Source organism: Pelodiscus sinensis, chromosome 9 (assembly GCF_052426305.1).
Source record: "Pelodiscus sinensis isolate ZL-2025 chromosome 9, ASM5242630v1, whole genome shotgun sequence".
NCBI lineage: Eukaryota > Metazoa > Chordata > Testudines > Trionychidae > Pelodiscus > Pelodiscus sinensis.
In genome coordinates this window covers 64,100,761-64,117,085 of record NC_143060.1, presented here as the reverse complement: position 1 = coordinate 64,117,085, position 16,325 = coordinate 64,100,761, and the positions used below count along the sequence as shown (strand labels likewise).

At 43.2% G+C, this 16,325-nt stretch overlaps 1 protein-coding gene across 6 annotated transcripts in view; it reads left to right on the top strand.

Annotated features, from left to right (window-relative positions):
• Positions 1 to 16,325, top strand: part of RABGAP1L (RAB GTPase activating protein 1 like) — a 422,358-nt gene that overhangs the window by 284,577 nt on the left and 121,456 nt on the right. For all 6 annotated transcript variants that reach the window (XM_089780609.1, XM_075936918.2, XM_089780610.1 and 3 more), the window contains exon 18: positions 13,787 to 13,828. In XM_089780609.1, the coding sequence (XP_089636735.1) occupies positions 13,787 to 13,828 (42 nt within the window). The remainder of the gene's footprint in view (positions 1 to 13,786; positions 13,829 to 16,325) is intronic.

Below are 16,325 nucleotides of genomic sequence, written 5' to 3'. Positions count from 1 at the left end.
AATGTATAGTTTCAGGCTAAAGCTGGTGACAAAATATGAGCAAAGCAAGAAATGTCACGCAGAGCAATCTGCATCTCAGGATAATTTGTGAGCAGAAGCTGCTCTTGTCTGTGGCCAGCTCAGGTTGAGTGGAGCTCCCTTTTGTACTCTGGTTCCAGCTGTAGCATGCCCAGCAGTAGTAGGCGGGCATGATTTCCGTAGCCCACAGAATGTGGTCAGCCACTTCTGTGGGATAGATATGCACCATCAAAATATGGCAGAAAATTTAGCAAATTTCAGTGTCCTGTGCTGATTGTGGTAGGACAGAGACATCCAGCACATAATTTAAAAACTTAAGAAACAGGAAATAGTCTTGTAGCACCTTAAAGACTAACAAAACATGAGCTTTTGTGGGCACAACCCACTTCTTCAGATGAATGCAGTTATTAAAGGTCCAGTTTCTAAATAAATGGGGGGGGGGGGGAGGAGAGAAGGAAAAAAAGAGGAAAGAGTCCATTAGTGTGTCCATGCTACAGGAAATTGATAAAGAAGGTGCAAATTGTTCTTAAGTACCCATTGTTTTATGTCAGTAGGATGTGGAACGTGCTGGGCCATCCAGCCAATGTCTTTATTCAGACCTTTGTGATAGGAATCAAACCTGTAAATTAAGTTAAATTCTAAGGCTTCCCTGAGGAGTTGGCTTGTGGAATTGGCCTGAACCAACACTGTGACTTTGAGATCCATTAATGAGTGCTCGAGCAAGTTAAAATGTTCCCCAACAGATTTCTGTGTTACCTTTTCAGATATCTGATTTGTGCCCATTAAATTCTTTCTTCTTCGAGTGCTTGCTCATGTCTATTCCACTTAGGTGTGCGCACGCCACATGCACGGATTATTGGAGTTTTCCCTTAGTGGTACCAGTTGGGCCAGCAGGGGAGCCCCCTGGAGAGGTGCTGCTATCTCAGTGCATATATACCCCTATTGACTCTCCACCTCCTCAGTTCCTTCTTAATGCCCATGATGGTTGTTGGAGCTCCTTTCTCCCTTGTTTGCAAGCGTGATCCCAGCGGTATCCGCAAGCCTTTTTGAGTAGTTAGCACCTAGTTGAATTTCTTTATTCTTTCCAAGTTACTTTCCCTGTTAAGTGCCAGTTTAGATAGAATTAGATAAATTCGTTTGGGTTGGTGCTCGCCTGTTGTGTCCCCTTCCTTCCCAGTCCATGGGGCATGCCAAGGCCTCCCAGCTTTAAGCCCTTTGTTGACTGTTCTAGGCCTATGCCCTGTGGTGACCCGTATGATTTGTGCCTGAAGTTTTTGAGTGAGCCCCATGTCCTGGTTAACTGCAGAATCAGCTGTAGTTTTAAGCCCCAGACCCAGCACGAGAGGGACTCGCGCTTGAAGATACGCATGATGGATTCAGAGCTTCGTCCAGCACTGTCGACAGACATGGCACTGGATTCCTACAGCGCATAGCCCTCAATGTGGGATACACCAAGGTCTTCAGGAGCCTTGTCAGTGTCGAGGTGTCCTGTGGCACGGCACTGGTTGCAATCTCCAGTGCCACACAAGAAGAGGAGGACAGAGAGGGGCAGGTCTGCGCCCCAGCATCCGCCTGTGATGTGCTCCCAGTCAGGGCATCCTGTTGTGCCCGCACTGGCGGTGAGGTCTGCCCCTATTGGGTTGGAGTGTGGCCAGTTGAGTGTGACCAGGGGCCACGGTTCAGTGGAGGAGCTGGTTCTGGTTGAAAGGCCTTCCAGAGTGCCAGGCCTGACCTGGGCCTGTGCCTTGCCCACAGCACCAGACCTGGGTAGACCTGCACTGTCCTCCACACTAGCGCCCCATGCGGTGCTGCTCTTCCCGGCGCTCACGTCTATGCCGGCACCAACAGATCCTTTGGTACTGGTGACCTTACTCTCTCAGGAGTCCAGAGAGAGCTCGGCATTTAGCACACTCATCCTGGTGGTCCATGTTACAGCACTGGAGCACCTGCCACTAGTGTGGCACCGAGGCAAGCCAGCATTCAAGATTCATCACTGGGAGAGGCACCGATCCCCGGGTCCAGCCTCAGTTCCTCCTTGGTCAGAATCTGACTACTCGTTGGATTCTGACATGGAGTCGATGTGGCCCAGGGCATTGCTCTCCTGCTCCCAGCTCCACTAGGACTCTTGGCACTGATCCTGGTCCCGATGTCGCTCTCAGTCCCGGCGCCATTCCAGGTCTCAGCACTGATCCAGGTCCCGGTGCCGCTGTTACTCCTGGCACTGTGAGCGTCATGACAGCCATTCACAAACTTGGCCTCCGTAGTGGCAGCATTCAGACCAGTGGCTGTTTTGGACCCGTGGGCATACCACCAGGCCCAAGGGAGTGCTCCCTCCACAGCGGGATCCTCATGTTTGGGGATCTGGGCCCCATCCTCAGCCACTCCATTGCTTAGTGCCCTGGCACCACAGGCCTCGGCAGTGTGGGGTGAATCCCCCGAGCCTCTGTTGGTTGGGGGCGGGGACCAAGGGCTGTCGAGATAGTCTGTTCCTTCTCAGGTGTCAGAGTGTCTGCATGAACTGGAGGACTCGACTGCACGTGAGTACACATTGTCCTCCCCTGACGAGGCCCTAGGGTTGGCCTCTTCGTCAGTGCCGGCCATGGACTCCCGGACTCATCAAGAGCTCCTCCGGAGACTGGCCTAGAGCCTCGGGGTCCAGCTCAAAGGGGCCTCTGAGGACTCCGATCCAATGGTTGACATGCTCAACACAGAGATGCTGTCTCATGTGGCCTTGCCTTTGAACAAGACCACTGATGGCCATGGAGAGGAAGTGTTTGGAGCAGGTCCAGGCAGTTCTCCTGGGAAGCCATAAGCCTTCCACTCAGTTCTCTTACCTGGCAAAGTGGTAACACTTTGTTATCTAGTCTGATGGCAAGGGGTTCTCTCCTATGGAGGCCCTGTGCCTGCTATCTTGGATTACCTCCTAGGACTCAGGGTCCAGGGTCTGAATCCTTCCTTAGTATGGGTGCACCTAGCAGCTGTGTCAGCCTTTCATTCAGGCTCAGGTGGCAGGACTGTTTTTGCAATTCCCATGGTCCACCACTTTCTTAAGAGGTTGGATAGGGTCTGTCCCCAGGTGCACGAGCCCTTGCCCTGTTGGGACCTAAATTTGGTTCTCACAAGGCTCATGGGCCCCTCCTTTGAGCTGTTGGCGACGTGCTTCCTTCTGTACCTTTCCTGGAAGGCATCCTTCCTGGTGGCCATTACTTCAGCCAGGTGAGTGTCGGAACTGAGGGCCCTACGTGTGGACCCCCCGTTCACTGTCTTTTTCAAAGATAAGGTCAGGCTGTGTCCCCACCCTGCCTTTTTGCCCAAGGTAGTTTCTTACTACCATGTCCACCAAGACATTTTTCTTCCTGTTTTTTACCCTAAGCTCCACAGCTCTTGGACAGAACAGGCTCTGCACAAGCTTGATGTGAGATGTGCTCTAGCTTTAGAGAGGCCCAGGCCCTTCCGTAAGTCCCCTCAATTGTTTGTATTTATAGTGGACAGGATGTAAGGCCAGCCAGTGTCAGCCCAGCATGTCTCATCCTGGATCACAGCTTGTATCAAAGCATGCTACGAGCTGGTGCAGGTTCCAGATCCACCCATCACAGCTCATTTCATGAGAGCCCAAGCATCTTCCTTGGCTTCCGCAGCCCAGGTGCCCATCATAGAGATTTGCAGGGCAGCTACCTGGTTGTCAGTGCACACTTTTGCAAACCACTGTGCCATTACGCAGCACGCCAGGAAGGATGCTGCCGTAAATAGAGCTGTGTTGCAGTCTCTCTCTCAGTAGGCTTGTCCCCTGCACCTCTTGAGGTTTAGCTTTGGAGTCACCTAAGTGGAATGGACATGAGCAAGCCCTCGAAGAAGAAAAAATGGTTACTTATTACATAACTGTTCTTCGAGATGTGTTGCTAATGTCCATTGCACATCCCACCCGCCTCCCCTGCATTGGAGCGTTTGGAGCGGTTCAGTAAGAAGAAACTGAGGGGGTGGAAGGCCAGTGGGGGTATATATGCACCAATATAGTGGCGCCACTCCAGGGGGCTCCCCTGCTGGCCCGACAGGTACCGCTAAGGGAAGACTCTCCGACAGTCCTTGCACGCAGTGCGCACACCTAAGTAGAATGGACATGAGCAACACATCTTGAAGAACAACAGTTACGAAGTAAATAACTGTTTTTTTCCCATAGAGACTGTCCAGTTTGGCCAATATATATGGCAGAGGGGTATTTGCTAGCATAGATCACATTAGTAGATGTGCAGTTAAATGGGCCTCTGATGTGGTGGTTTATGTGGTTAGGTTCTGTGATGGTATCACTTGTATAGGTGTGTGGACAGAGTTGGCACCAGGGCTGATTGCTGGGGTGGGTTCCTGGATGATTATGATGGAGGTGTGTTGCGTGGTTACTGGAAAGATTTGTTTGAGGTTAGAGGGTTGTCTGTAGGCTAGGATTAGCCTGTCCCCCAAGGTCTGTGAGGGCGTGGGGTAATTTTCCAGAATAGGTTGTAGATTGTTGATAATGCATTGGAGAGGTTTAAGTTGTGGGCTGTAGGTGATAAGTGGTGTTCTGTTGTTTTCTTTTCTTGGCCTGTCTTGAAGTAGTTGTCTGGGTACTGTAACTTTAAAAAAATTCTTTGATTCTAAATCAACTGGGTGGGTCTCAATTCTTTGTTCACGTCTCAGAATTCATCTTTGTATGGCTTCCATGCTATTCTGCTGGAAATCGTTGCTATTCCATTGAGCAGTCTCATGGGATCTTGGGAACATTTCTTATGTATTTTCTTTATTTTTGTGGAGCACTATGCAGTTTTTCCTTTGTTTTCTTTACAGCAGCTTTGAACCATGGAGTGCATTATCAGAACATGCTTTTATTCTCTGTCTCCAAAATTTTACGAGAGTGTGGCATACTACAGCCACAAAATTTTACACTAAGGGCTTTTAAGCCACTTTCTATCTAATCTCCCCGTGGACAATTCTTCTAGGAGTACAGTACATTTATGTTATTCCTGCCTAATATTTGCTGCCATCTACTGCTTGTGGATAGAAGCAGATTCTAGTCATTCCAAGCAGTACAAAAATCAAACCCACAATTTCAAAAAGAAATATTAGAAATAGAGGAATGGCATTATATTAACCATTGTTGTATGCACTGTTGTTGTTTCCAGGTAGGTCCTAGATATGAGTGAGATGACTTAGGTGAGAAAATCTCTTTTACTGGATCAACTTCTGTTAGGGTTGCCAAATGGTTTCAACAAAAATACCGGACACACTTGACATTACATCTTAGTTAGAAAATACTGGACATTTATATTTTCTCATTTATATTTTTTGAATTTGTTTCCCGAACAAAGAGCTCAAATACTGGACTGTCCAGCTCAAAATCAGACACCTGGCAACCCTAACTTCTATCATCTGAGACAGAGGCGCTTACACATAAATCTTCTTCAGGTCTGAGAAAATAACTAAGTTACACCAGGAGTTAGTTTCCCAGACCTGAAGAAGAGCTCTGTGTAAGGTAAAAAAACTTGTGTCTCACCAACAGAAATAGGTCCAATAAAACGTATTACCTCACCCCCTCATCTCTATTATATTAACCAGTCCAACAGGATCAGCTGCTTTCTTTTTTTGAAGAATATCGCTACTGAAATGTACTATATTTCTTACTCTAAATATGGGGAAATAATGTCAGCCTTCCCGATCTGAGTGTAGTCACCTAGTTCACAACATCCTTTACTTTGACACTTGAGATTTACTGGGGTGCTTGCATTTCAGCCCTCATATTTGTGGCTAGTAATCTTATACACTCATTTAATTGTATCATCTGTTGTTGTGATTAATTCATATGTAATCAGTGTGTGATGAACAGATTTAGGTTGTAAGTATAGAAATAAGTAGATAGGATAGTATTATAGGGATAGAAGGTCAACAAGTATTCATAAGTGACTAGTTATATTAGCAAAGTAAGGCTGTAATATAAAATAAGGCTGAGGCCTGCAAGGTTTTAACTTATCCACATTAGGTCATGGGGAGGTGACCCAAGAGTAGCCCTGTTTCAGAAAAGTTACAAGATTATTGTAAAATACAAAGTCCAGCAATATTCATGGTCCGACATGGTTTTAGTTAGCCGGATGTTCACTCTTCATGTTTGTGGTCAAGTTTCCTGCTGTCTCATAAAGTTTGTTTACGGCCACTAGTCCTGGCTCTCAGTGTTCTGTGCTGTTATTTAGCTCTAATTTACCCATAAATGTCTTCAAAGAGCCCAGTAAGCAGTGGCTTTGTTAATGCTGCTAGACAATATTGACCTCCTGTGGTATGGCAAATTCTCTGGTTCAGCACTGGTCAAGTCCCAAGGGCGCAGGTCTAGAGAATTTCTTCCTGTATATGTTAATAGGTGATGTTTGGGAAAATACAGCACAAGGAACCCAGAAATATCACGATACCCAGTTGTAACACTCCAGCAATCCTAGATTACCACGGGGACTAATTGTCATAAATGGTAATGAAAATAAGTGGTACTAAGAGGATAGTCTCTAAAAAGCATGGCATCCCAAATTTTATAAGTATGGAAGTCCAGATAAGGAAAAAAGGGATGGAACCCTGAAGCATATGTATAAGCAGGGCTCCACAATCTATGTAATCTACTTGCCTGTGGCAAGTAGATTACATCCCAGAAGAGCCGGATTTGGGCAATCTGTGCATGCGCAGAGCGCTGGACAGCACGGCTGGCGAGCAGGGCTCACCGCAGCTTGGCGAGCCCTGTGTATAAGGTTATAGGCATGAGTGTCACAGAATAAAAGGACTGAATGGGGGCGGGGAGAGAATGACTCAGGAGACCATCTACAGGTGACCACTTGTTGAAAAATTGACCCATCTTCATTGGTACCCTTGGGGATATGAGTATGAGACCTTTGATGCTGGTACTTTCCCATCTCACTTAGGTATCTGTAACTGTGACATTAATTATATGTATAGTAAGGTTTTTAACAAAGAAGTGAAGATTAATAACTCATGAATGTCTTTGTGATCAGTGCTTTCATTCCTCATGTGCCCCTAGAGTCTCCTGTCCTAGTGATATTTCCAGTAGTGATTCTCACCCAGCTAATTCCATCAATATAGCCTTCGGGGACCACAAACCTATGGCATGAATTACTATGGTTTAAAATACCATTGGTAATATCAGCCCCTTGACAATATAAAGGTATTGGAGGCAGCCGCTTGGGAAGACCTTATCAGTAGGGGGCCCTCAACTTTGGAATCCATTTGATCATTGTATTTTAATGTAATTGTTAAATGCACCTAGAAGCTATGGTGAAAGCTATATAAACTGGATTAAAGAGATAGGAGCAGGTCCTCTGAGTGTGCCAAGTGCAAAACTCAACATGCATTGTTTTATATACCGTACCTGCCGTCACAGTAATGTCTTCCTGTCCTTTGGAAGAGAGAAAATATGGTACAGCCATGACTTTCGGAATGGGGAATGTACAGATTTTAATGACATTCATTGTACCATCACTTTGAGATCCTTCCTATGCAGTGAATGTAAATAAAAAGAAAATCTGTATTGGGCCCCTGTGGGTTAGTGGCTTAGGCATAAATCTGGAATCCCAGGTTCTTTTTCTTATTTTGCAACTGACTCAAATATATTTAGACAAGTCACATATTGGGAAGAACTCACCACTCACAATTAGGGCAAGATTTTCAGATGAGCTCAGTTCCTAGTTAGGCACTATGCTTTCAAAAGAGCAAGAAGTTAGATGCTGAGGTTTTTTTGAAAATTTGCCCAAAAGTGCCATAATGTCCGGGGGCTGAGCACTTTTGAAAATCCATCCCCAGTTGTGTGTATTGGGCACTTAAAAATCTGGCCCTTAAGGCTTGGCTCTGTTCTGAAAGTGATTGATACTGTTTTTCTATCTCTTGTTATCTACCAAGTGATCCAATTTACTTGCCTATTTAATCTAGTCAGTTGAATCTAATTTAGATTCTTATACTCTTCCCATTGCTGTGGCATCTGAATGAATTACCAATACAGCAAAACCCTGTTTATTGTTCTAATTGGGACTGTGGCAAAATAGGATTATGAAAGCTTGGCTAATCCAGAGAATAGGAAAGTGTGAGTCTGTAATGACATCTAGCGGCCACAGATTCATTCACTTTCTTCTGGGCCCGTGCTGGATGGTTCTGAGAGCTGCTAATGGATGGGATCTACCCTATATTATAACAGAGACATGAAGATTTCAGTATTTTCCTTTCTCTTTCTCCTTACTATAAGAACTCCATTTTTATTATCATTGTGTTTTCATAATAGATGATTTTGGTGGGGCTATAGAAAAAGACTAGCTTGAAGAAGTAAGTTATGCCTTCTACTCTGAAGACATTGTGGTTTATGGTCATTTTGATTTATTTCGGAAGTGAATTACATATTTGAGGAATAGTTACTAAGCGAGCTGTTTCTGTTGCCTGCCCCAGGCTTACTCTGTAACAGAATTACAAATACAAAAAATTTTCAAGCTGCCAGCTCTGGAAAATCACCCTGGAATGGGAGAGTCAAATAGGATTCTTGTTGATTATCAAAAGAGTAACAAATATTTTGCGATTGAAATTTAGGAATTCTGTTAATGATAGATGTGCCAAAACAAACTCTCTCCATGACTTCTCCCCAACAGCAATAAATAATGCTAACAAATTATTATAATCAGTAAAGCAAGCAGCTAGGACTCTGACTACACAAAAAGAACAGATAGATTTTTTGAGTAAGAAGGTGCTCTCTTTTTATATAGTCACTTTTCAGAGTTGGATTTAACCTCAGTATCCCTGTTTTACTGATGAGACTTCCAAGGTACAAATGGGTACGTTTACACTTGCTCCGTAGTTTGAGCTAGGGATGCAAATGTAGGTGACCGAAATTGCTAATGAGAGGGGATTTAAATAGCCCATGCTTTATTAGCATGATCTCGCCGGCATGTTACTCCACTCAACAGCTGGTGACCGAAATTGCTAATGAGAGGGGATTAAAATATCCCATGCTTTATTAGCATGATCTCGCCGCCGCGTTACTCCACTCAACAGCTGATTTGAACCAGGAAGTGCATGCCGGGACGCGTTAGTTTTAACCAAACCCCTCAAAAAATAAGGAGTAATGTTAGTTTGAACCAAGGGGTTTGGTTCGAACTAACACATCCCGGCACTCATTTCCTGGTTCGAATCAGCTCTTGAGCAGAATAACGCACCGGTGAGATCATGCTAATGAAGTGTGGGATAATTAAATCCCTGCTTCATTAGCAATTTCAGTCGCCTACATTTGCATCCCTAGCTCGAACTAGGGAGCAAGTGTAGACATTCCCGATGTGATTATCAAACTATGAAAAGAGACAGCCTTTCTGCAGGGCTCTTGAGAAACAGAATTGTAAAGTTTAAAAAAAGTTTCCATTTGAACTCTCATTTGCAGTCTTAATCTTAGCACATACACATGCATTCTTTCAGCTGAAACTGCATATTTTACAATTTTGATTAAATCTGATGTGTCTGGTTTGTTGTTTGGAATGAAAAAATCCCTAAGAAATCAGCTTTTCCACTTATTTTGAACTCGAGTCAGTAATGGTTTGGTTTTCAAACTTTTAGAACTAAGGGTCAGATCATATGTGCATGTGCAGAAGGGCCATGTACCTCGCACAGAAGTGCTAGCTGGGCGATGCAGTAGTCGCTCCATGGTGTAAGAACCTGAGCTGCAAAGTGGGCCAGGAAAGGGAATAAGATCTCTTCATGCTTCTTCATCCCACCACCCTTGAGGGGAATTGCTCAGAAAGTTATTACTTTACAGTATTAATACTGCATCCCTCTGACTTTTGTATGCAACCATGTAGAAGGTACCTGAGGGGATGAGAGGGGAGATTCAAAGCAAGTGAAGAGTCTGTGGAATCACAGGTTCCTTGAATCCATGCCCTCCCACACAAGACTTTTATAAAGGCACCTATACTTTGTCAGCTAAGGCGCTGAATTCCGGAGGCTTAGGGATTGAAATCCCTGTTTGTTTCAGAGCAGTCACCTTCCCAGAATTTTGAGAGAACAATACAGAGGAAGTGTTGCAACGCCACTGTGGCCTGGTTTCTTGCTCTTGCTGTGAGTTTTCTCATTTTAGAATTATCTGAGCCTAGTTTCTGCCCCAAGCCTCACTGAGGATGAATTGGTTTAACTTGTGAGAAGAAAATGTTTAAACTGACAGAGCCATCCTTGAGCCCAGTGAACTGAGCAGGAGTAAAGGTGGTCAACAACTGTTCAGCCAACAACAGGAATTTTAGATTCTCCCTCATATCAGCAAGCTCCTCTCTTTGAAATAACTTGCACAGATGGCATGTGCCTTGGGTTTTGATCAAGTCGAGGAAAATATATATATATATTTTACAAAACTGCAGCCATTTACAACTGAAGCAAAAATAGAAAAATAATCCCTGTGTTTCATCAATTATATTGTTTACAATCCATGTTAAATTTGTTTCAAGAATACTATTCATTAGCCTATATTTTATCAACATCACATCCTAACAAGCCCATACATCTGTTCAGCAGCCTCCTCGCTTCTGTTCATTTCCTTATCTTCAGCTGTGCACAATGTGTCGATGAGATTTCTTTTCTGTCACTGGTTTCATTCAGACCACCCCAGGGACTTTAAGGACTTTAAAGTTGTACTTTGTAAGAGTATGTTGTCATATAGGAAACTCAGGATAGAATATGTGGGGTGGGGAAATATCAGTTTCTCAGGTGAAAAAGCCCATTGTGTAGGGCTTTGTGAAGAAATAAGCTCATGAGCTTCCCCTTCCCTGACTCTTACCCAAACTTTTTTTTTTGGCCAGAGGGATGGGAGTTCCCCATTTTAGTACAGGTTCATTCTCCAAAATGCATGGAATCCTGACAGTTTCTTGTTTGTGCAAATCACTATTCATTATGACAGCAGTTGTGACTTTGAACCAAGTGACTTATAAAATACAGAGCACTGTTCTGTCTGGAATCAGGCTGAGAGATTATGGAATGGCAATATTGGGAGTTTGACTGTTGCCATCAGTGCTTTACCTGTTGTATGAATTTCAGTTAATATGGTTGACAATCCATCACTTTTTGAGTACAAATAAAATTGCTTTTGGTATATACTGCAACTGCTGGTATCACCCATGGAGAAGGATTGTTCAACTAAATGCTCCTCTGGTTTCAATGCTGCTCCAATTCTGACCTCTGGTGAAGGGCATGAGATCTGTTGCCATAGCATAGGGATTAAATGTAGAGTTACCAAACAACTTGTCAGCTATTGTATTTGTATACATTTTATTGTGGCAGCAGCAAGGAGCCCCAGTGTGCACCGTGACCCCATTATGCTCAGCATGACAGACCTCTGTCTCACAGAGTTTACATTCTAAGAAAACTTTCTAAAAGGTTCTGCAGCTTTTGATGAAGTCTGGTTTGTTCAAGACATGACAAACTCCACATTTTTACATTTATATCAAAGATATAGAGCATCTCATTTAGGGAGAGGCTTGGAGGACTTTTTATCATAGAATCCACCAATTTCTCCAGGAGGAGGCTCCTTCTACCTCCTCCAACCAGCACCATTTTTCTAAAGAGCAGAACCGCTGGCTCCGTAGCCCTCCCTATGCTATTTAGCTTAGGGGATTGCATGCTGTCGCTCTTAAATTTGCTCTGTCTGGATTTTCCTAACAGAATCCTCACCCATAAATGACACAGCATGCCTGGAAACCCCTAGCAGCATGTGAGTTGGTTTCCCAAGAGTGGTAGGCAATTTGATATACAGCTGCTCTCCGAGTTACGAACGAGTTACAGACCAACACTTGGTCCATAACTCGAACTGTTCGTAACTCGGATCCCATAGAGTTACATGGCGACTGCGCTGTTTGTAAGCGCGGATTGCAGTTCGTAACTCGGATCCGCATTTACGACCACTTTGGTCATAAGTGTGGATGGTCGTAAGTGGAGGTGGACGTAAGTCGGGGAGCGGCTGTATCTCTAACAGGGAAGCTTTAAACAGCTGGATAGAGTTTGACGGCAAATTGTTGGAGGTGAAATGTGATGGAGGGGAATTCACACCAGCATTTTTGAAGCTGAAAAAATATTTAGTTCAAGGGATGGGCAAAAGGGCTTTTAGTCTTGCAAAACCAATTCACTTATCCTTAATTAATACAAATATGTGAGATTACCTCAGAAACTCTATTATGATATTGTTAAAATAAATTACAATGTGCGATTAGCAAGGAACCAACTGAAATCTTGTTATTGCACAATGGGAGATATTAAGGAAATCCTGTGATAATCCCGTAACAATGTGTATTATAAGGGCAGCCTTATTCTTGGCAAGTCTGTTGGAACTCTTTCATATGTTAAATCTGAGTGAGGCACTATATTGGGTTTTAAAAAAAAGTAAACTAATAGTGATAAATACAAAGGAAAGTCAAAATAATACAGTAAATGTGGAGTTTATAGAATACAGTATCTACCGGACTCAAAGCCCTATCTCAAAGCCCTGAATGAAGTTAAATGGAACTACATTTGGCAAAGTAGTCACAGATAGCAGAACCTGTTCTGTTGACAGAAGGAATATTTGATCCTGCATAATATAGCTGTACTCTACTCTTTGCCCTAGTCTACACTTGCAAGTTGTACTGAAATAACTGTATCGGTGAGGAGTGTCATATTTTTACAGCTATCGTTATACTGGGACAAGCCTTCATGTGGATGCAGTTATACAGGTATAAAGGTGCCTTGCCATGCTTTACTGGTATAAGAACTTTTGTACCGCCATAGCTGCAGCCTCACGAGAGTGGTTGTAGAGCTTTAACTGTACTGGTTAAGCATTACAGCTTTTATGACTGTAGTAAGAAAAAGGCTCAAAATCTTTATCCTTGTCCTAGAACAGCACCAGATGAAGGCAGAGTTGGCCTGTTTAAGGTTCTGTTAGAAAGGACAGGTGGGAATACTGGTACCTTTAATTTAGCTCCAGCGAGCCTAACAGTTGCATCACTGTCTTCTCTCGGGATCTGAAATCAGTGGAGCATCACTAGTTTATCATTATTTCCTTCACTATCTGTATTTGTGTCTATTGAGCTATATGTTTGCAGTCTAGTGAAAATGGCAAGCACAGTAGTGCCAACCTTCCAGGATTGTCCTGGAGTCTCCATGAGCTAAAGATTAGTCTTTAATTAAAGATTAAGTCTTGTGAGCAAAGCTCCAGGGTTACATTGAGCCAAAATTGATAATGTATAGCTGCCTGATGTCTGCATTTGAGTTGATATAAGAAAATGTGTGTGTTTACCACTTGGGATTTTTGTGGGTGCTTAATACAGAAGATTTTGGATACAAGCTGCTGTCTTTGGACTGGCAAAAATTATATTCACTAGAATATTTGGTTCTGTTGGCTTTGAAGAAACAGACTGTCCCAATGGTCTGCTGCTGTTAGTATTTTGTACTGCTCCATGAGAGACCAGGTTTGACTGATACTCAGCCAAAGAACAGAGGGCTGCCCAAAACCTCCTGTCTGACCAGTCAGAAAGCAAAATTGCTGGACTTCAAAGAGTCTCGGTACCTATCTGCTAAAAGTTTGGAAGCTGCATCATGGAGCCTTAAGAGTGGGGTGCGAAGTGGGAGGGAATTGGGAGAATCTGAAGATTTGGACAAAAACCCTGCAAATCTCCCTGGTAATAAATGTGGGAACTAAGGGAAAATTAAAGCCTGGTACAGTGGGACTGCTTCAGCTCATTTTTTTTCTTCTTCCCCTTTTCAGGGTCTGAACATAATCTTCCACGTAGCCTTGGCACTCCTAAAGGTAAGAAATTAATTTTAACCCTTTTGTTAAATATTCACTGTATCACAGGTTTGCTTAATTGAAGATGTCAAATCATCTGATAACACCACCTTGAAAGGCAATAGTGGTTGGTCTCTCAGAGTTAACATGGAGGAAAACAAATATATTGTAAAGGGTCAGGTTGGGGGAGAGTGGTCCTTAAAAATGTGAGCTTTGTTGTTTGTATTAACAAGGGCATCATTTATGAAGACTAGGGAATAGTAACACCCAGCCAAAGTTTGAACCCCTGGATTTCATACTTGAGGTCTGCCTAAAGCCCATGCCCTTAACTGCAACAGAGTTTGAGTTGCTTGCAGCTTTGCCTTTGGGGAGGGAGTTTGTTATAAAAAGAGGGAGGCAGGTGATTAAGAATAACAAAGGCTGGGCATTCAAGTAATTGAAGGATCATTAGATCATCATGAAAACATTGCCAGGTACTCCAACTAAAAAATATGGGTAAAAAAGAATAGGAATAAGTATTGTGCTGCTGGGATTTGCATTTGGACCACTGCTGTTAAACCTATAAATGTTCTTGAAAAAGGGGGTAAACAGTGACTAATCCAAAGCTGACTGCAAAGAGTTATAGAGGGATCTCACAAAACCAGGTGATTGGGCAACAGAAGGGCAGATGGAATTTGGTGTTGATAAATGCCGAGTAATGCACATGGAAAAATATAATCCTAGCTATAGATACAAAAATGACAGGGTCTAAAATAGCTGTTACTAGTCAAGAAAGAGATCTTAGAATCCTTGTGGATAGTTCCCTGAAAACATCTGTTCAATGTGCAGTGGCAGTCTAAAAACTAAAAAGCTAACAGAATATTGGCAGTCGTTAGGAAATCAATAGATAGTAAGACAAAATACCATATTGCCTCTATATAAAGTCATTGTATGCCCACATCTTGAATGCTGTATGCAGATCTGGTCACCCCATCTAAAAAAGATTATTGTATTTGGAAAAGGTACAGAAAGCGCAAGAGAAATGATTAGGGGTAAAGAACAGCTTCCATATGAGGAGTGATTAACAAGACTTGGGCTTTTCATCTTAGAAAAGAAATGACTAACGGGTGAGGGGATATGTTACAGGTCTAGAAAATCATGAATGGTGTGGAAAAATAGAATAAGGAAATGTTATCCATTCCTTCACTAACATTACACAAGACGCTGACCCAATTACATTTCTGGGCAGCAAATTTACAACAAACAAAATAGTGACAGACAATGGATCATGATGATTGCTTTTTCTGCTTTGTCCTTCTGAAACACCTGGCACTGGCCACTGTTGGAAGACAGAATACAGGGCTTGATGGACCATTGGTCTGACCCAGCATGGCCATTCTGATACTTTTATATAGAGCTGAAGTGTACTACCTGCTGCTGTAACCCAGTAAACCCCACACCCCTTCCACAGCTGAGTTAGAGCTAAGGATTCCTGACGGGGTGGGTCTCTCTCCACAAATTTAGTAACAAAGTAAGAATATATATTACAATTTTAAGGCTAACCAGTGTCCCTTAAGTGTCTTGCCACTAGAAGTCAGATTATGCTAGTTAGAGCTGAGCGGGTCTAATATTGATTTAATTTTCTTTCTTTTATGTAGGAATTAGATAGAGTGCTTCTGTCAGCTAACTGCTAAGCTGACTGCCAAAAAAAGTAGAGTTTTCCAGTGCCTTAGTAGCCCCTGGATAGAGATGATGCATGTGTGGCATGCACGCTGTGAAAACTGAGTTTCATTTGGTCAAGAAGGATTGTGGGAGAGAGTTGGAGCACTAGCAGCAACTGAGTAGGCTGCTAGCTTGCCTCTACAAGACAGGGCCACTAGGGTTTTGCCTCTGTCTTTGGTCATGCCAGCTAACTTGAGTTACTAGTATGGTAGTACATTAGACAGGAGTTTTTGAGTGTGAATGGGAGTCAGATTAATAGGGTTTCTTGAACTATAACATGAATCAGCTTCCCAGTAAAGACAAGCCCTCCAAGAGGAAAAGTGATTTTTATCAAGAGTGTTGAATACTTTTTTGTTTTGATTTTGTTACTGCTTGTTTAACACTGACTATGCCTAATGAACAAGTAATAGGAACGTTTCCTTTTTCAAAGATTCAGCATCCCATTATAGCAATGAAGGGCTGAGAGAGTTCCTAATCCACTTCTTTGGGTTTTCTAAGGGGGACCGTCAACAAGGAAGATATGTGAGACTTCAAACATGAAAGTCAAGCACAATGATCCAAGGATTCCAGTAGATTTGTTTTGAAGTCAACAGTTCTTACATGTTTTCCCCAAATACCTCATAATTCCCAGTGTCACCAGGAAGAGCAAGTGGGACAAAGTGTTATTGATAGCCCAAAACTGGACTGAACAGCTCTGGTTCTTGGATCTCATGGATCTAGAGTTGGACCTTGAAGTCTCAGGGTATGTCTACACTACAGCGCTAATTTGAACTAACTTAGTTCGAATTAGTTAATTCGAACTAAGCTAATTCGAATT